Source organism: Aspergillus thermomutatus (assembly GCF_002237265.1).
Source record: "Aspergillus thermomutatus strain HMR AF 39 chromosome Unknown NODE_94, whole genome shotgun sequence".
Taxonomy (NCBI): Eukaryota; Fungi; Ascomycota; class Eurotiomycetes; order Eurotiales; family Aspergillaceae; genus Aspergillus; species Aspergillus thermomutatus.
Window position 1 is genome coordinate 91,221 of NW_020798143.1, and position 4,061 is coordinate 95,281.

The window sequence follows — 4,061 nt, forward strand, 5'->3', positions numbered from 1 at the left end:
TTTCAGCATCATTGATGGGTAATTTTAAAATGATCAAAGAGCTTCAACGCATGATTCATTGATATATGACAGAGAGTTTTATGAGATAATATTACCTGAAACTCAAGGTAGGAAATGAGCGTGGTTGTAGTGTTGCATTGTTTAGATTAAAGCATAGACTGCCTCAGCTTATCTATAGGCCATTGTCAAACAAGCCTTGAATGCATGAATATCACCGGTGTCCCCCTAAATGAGGGCAGGTCCAATGTGAGCACTGGCTATCTCTTAGGTCCCTTTGCAGTGAGAAACAGAGATATATGTATTTTACCACTCACCTCATCTCCGAGCAGGTCTAGCAAGGAAGGAGAGACTATTCCGGGGCTTTGCACACCAGACAGCATTCTGGCCTGCTACCCCTCGGCTGCTGCAGTAGTAGGGGGTGAACATCTAGCCCCGTGAATACCGAGCATCAGCGGATAGCAGGAGGGAAAAAGGACATGCTGTCGATAAGACGGTACGCTGATGCTATCCTAAAATCTTGACGTTGACTCTTGGAGCCTGACGCAGACATCCCCATGATTGGCTGTTCCAGTTGCCCTGGGGAATGTTGATCGCGATCTTCCAGTAATGTGGTGGTTTTTTGTCTCTTTGGAGCCTCATGCACATATCTAGCCTAATTTTATCTGTTTTTGATGGTGGAGCCTGTGACATTATCTAGCTATAACCATTTCTGTTCGCGCTCAGATTCCTATGCAAGCGACTTTGGCTCTGCGGGTAGGCACTTTTCAATTCAGAACTTACTGGGAAACTGCATATATTAATACAGGTTATATCAGGCTAGCAGACAGAGTGTTAGCATCGTCAGAGCAGGAGCGCCGGCGCTGCTCCACCAGCATTTCCATAACTATAATAGTCATGCCCTCATGCTCCAGCAGTAGAGACGCGCCCTCTGGGTGCTGTCACTAGGCGTCTTCATCCATGCCTTCACCATCAGCCTGCTGGGCTAAGCGCATGCGCTTACCCTCGCCAGTGGGGACGCTCTCTGAGGGCTCCATGGGTTCCCGCTTGCGAGCATCCTGTCAGGAGCTCTTGCTGCGGGAGGCTGCCATGTGTGTTTTTGACTGGTTCGCCGGCTCCCTGGTTAGGCGGGTCGAGGCCGTGTGGTCGTAGTACAGAACTAGGAAAGTCTATACCAAGCCTGAGCAGTCAGCGCTACTGATGTCTAGATCGTCAATAGTTGGCTTACGTAGGGCCTGGGTTGTGCATGTTCACCAGAATGCATGCAGAAGCAGGTGCTTTGCCTCACCCGAAAGCTTAGCGTATCTCAGGCGAGTGGGTTAGGGGGAAATTATGATTGGCGGGACTCTAACACAGACTCAAAATGCTCTTCACCATTATCTATGGGACGCCTGAAATGCAACTCATAAGCACAGAGATCAGGGACATGGTCTGGCTAAGGTACTCCGTACAGCCGGCTCTTTGCATGATTAGTCAGAACACCCACCAGAATGAATGGCATAAATGGCTATCAGAATTTTTACCACTACTACTAGACTAAAAGGTGTCATGATAATCAGTGCTTAAGCAGTAGGATATATTACTGTGGGACTAGGTCGCATATATCAACAGGGGCCCTGGGACTCGAACGGTGGGAACCGGGGTAGTTTTCTAGCGGCATGCATCATGCATCCGAACCTGTACGTACCACAAGTCCCTTGTTCTAAGCCAGTGTTGAGGTTTAGCGAGACTAGTATGTGATTCGACGGCATAAGATAGGGCTGGCCTCCGCGGCCACCCTATACCGACAACATCATATGCACACAAAACGAAGCCGTTTCCCCCGGGAGGGTACTAGAGAAAGTGCTAGCTAGAGAGAAAGCTCAGTTACATTGTCACCGTGGATTTGCATGCTTGGCGCTCAAAATATAACTACCTACTCATTCTGAGTCATCATGACTCAAGATGATTGATAATCCGTCCCTGAAGAAGTAAATACTTATAGAAGAGCTCTGCTCATATCCTCAGACCCAAAACCCCCACAGATTCATGAAATCCATCGCAAACTCAATGGCCCAAGACTCCAATCACGCCATTGTTTTCGGAGCAGCCGGACTCCTGGGCTGGTCTGCTGTGAATCAACTTCTCTCCGGCTATCCCACTTCCCGCTCATTTTCCCGAGTCACAGCCGTGCTTAATCGTTCTGTGCCAGAACCTGAACTCCACTGGCCGACTGGCCCAGGTAGACCGCAGCTACAGATTGTCTCGGGCATTGATCTTCTACAAGGAACGGGAGACGACCTGGCAAAGCAATTGAAGGAGAAAGTCAATGGAGTGGAGGAGATATCCCATGTTTTCTACTTTGGTATGTCTGCAATACAATAGTCCTTTATTGTTTGCTTGATCCCTGACTGTCGACAGTGTTCGCCTCCCTGAATGAGGATCCCATCAAAGAGTGCGCCCAAAACTGCGGCATGATGCAGAGGCTCGCGGATGCCCTCAACATGGTAGCTCCAAGCCTACGGACGTTTGTCTATTCCGGTGGCACCAGAGTAAACGCACCTGCACCATGTTCAGTACTTTTTTGGTAACGATTTCAGGGATACGGTATCTATATACCAGGTGGCATATTCCAACCACCCCTTGTGGAATCCATGGCCGACAACCTTCCAGACGACTACGCCAGGACAGTTGCATACCCCTGGTTCCAAAAGATCCTCACAGAGTCCAGCAACGGACGCGGTTGGACTTGGACCGAGGTTTGTCCTGACGCCGTCGTTGGATTTACCCCGAATGGCTCTGCCTTTTCTCTGGCGCTCCACTGGGCGCAATATCTTTCTCTATACGCTTACAACCATGGAATTAGACCGAATGGTACAGCCAGTCCAAACAGGGATGAGGTGAAAGTACCCTTCCCTGGAGATGAAGCAGGGTATCGATCTCTCTTGACGCCGGTCTCTGAGAAGATTCTCGGTCGAATTGCCATCCATGCAGCTCTCGACCCCGATAAATGCGGTCAGAAAACCATCAACATGGTGGATAATGACCGTCCGGTGAGCTTTGCCGATTTATGGCCTGCCATCGCCAACTGGTTCGGGCTCAAGGGAGTAGGACCTTCGTCAGTTGGTGACGCTTTCAAGCCGGGAGAATATGTAACCAAGTTCCGTCATCTGTTCACGGAGAATGAGCGACCGAAAGGAGCGACGTGTGGTGTGGGTGCTGGAAGTACCCAGTTGGATTCCCTAGGATGGTGGTTGTGTTTTGACCGTCATTTGAGCTCGGAGAGGCTGCGGAAGGTAGGGTTTACTGAGCAAAGAGACCCAATCGAGGGCTGGCTGGACGCATTTGAGAGATTCAGAAAAGCTGGGATTATCCTTTGAGAAAGGGAAAGTACAATAGTATGATTTCCAGCCCAGCTGTTTTACTTCCTGTATTAAGACAGGATTCGCTGGCCCCTGCTGGTCAGTCGACCAAGTCCGATCAGACCGAGGGCAATCTTCACGCCCTCATCAAGATCGGGAAGATCAATGCTCTGGACCCGGCAGTACTTGCCTCATACCTTTTGCACGCCAGTGACATAGGAGATCTGCTACTCTTTTTGGAGCCTTTTCCGCTCGTCTACAGTGGCATTCACGGATTCCACCTTGGACAACTGGGCCTTTGATTTTGTCAGTGATGTATGGGATCACCAACGCCGTAGCTACTGCGCGCATTTTGCCAGGACTCTTCACGACGGACTTGATGCGCCCTAAGGAAGGACCAATACTGCCTCTAACTTTGATAAGGCCAGGATTGGCCTAGGACCTTACAGTGGTGACAGGATGCCTTTGAAGTACTGGGCTCCTGAGACACTGCTTCATAAGGGTTGGATCTATCCTGCTGGTGTTTGGAGTGTTGGCCTTACTGTATGTATCTTTTAACTTATTGCATACATGCATTGAAGGCAAGACTTCGTGGAAAGAGAGAGATAGTATGTGACAGAAGGGTGCGATAGTAAGCAATGCTGGAGTATAGTCCATAAGTGGCCTGACCCAGCGCAGAGAGGCGGTTTGACGGCGGGGCGGAGCCCTCGGCCTGTCAGATGA

General features: G+C 49.9%; 1 protein-coding gene across 1 annotated transcript; it reads left to right on the plus strand.

Moving 5' to 3' along the window:
• Positions 1–2,025: 2,025 nt before the first annotated feature.
• On the plus strand, positions 2,026–3,640 carry CDV56_107960 (uncharacterized protein; the record flags this gene model as incomplete). The annotated part of the gene is made up of 4 exons (XM_026761579.1): positions 2,026–2,341; positions 2,398–2,528; positions 2,577–3,272; positions 3,335–3,640. The coding sequence occupies 4 exons, from the start codon at positions 2,026–2,028 to the stop codon at positions 3,638–3,640; spliced, it is 1,449 nt and encodes a 482-aa protein (XP_026614469.1).
• Between the last annotated feature and the right edge of the window lie 421 nt (positions 3,641–4,061).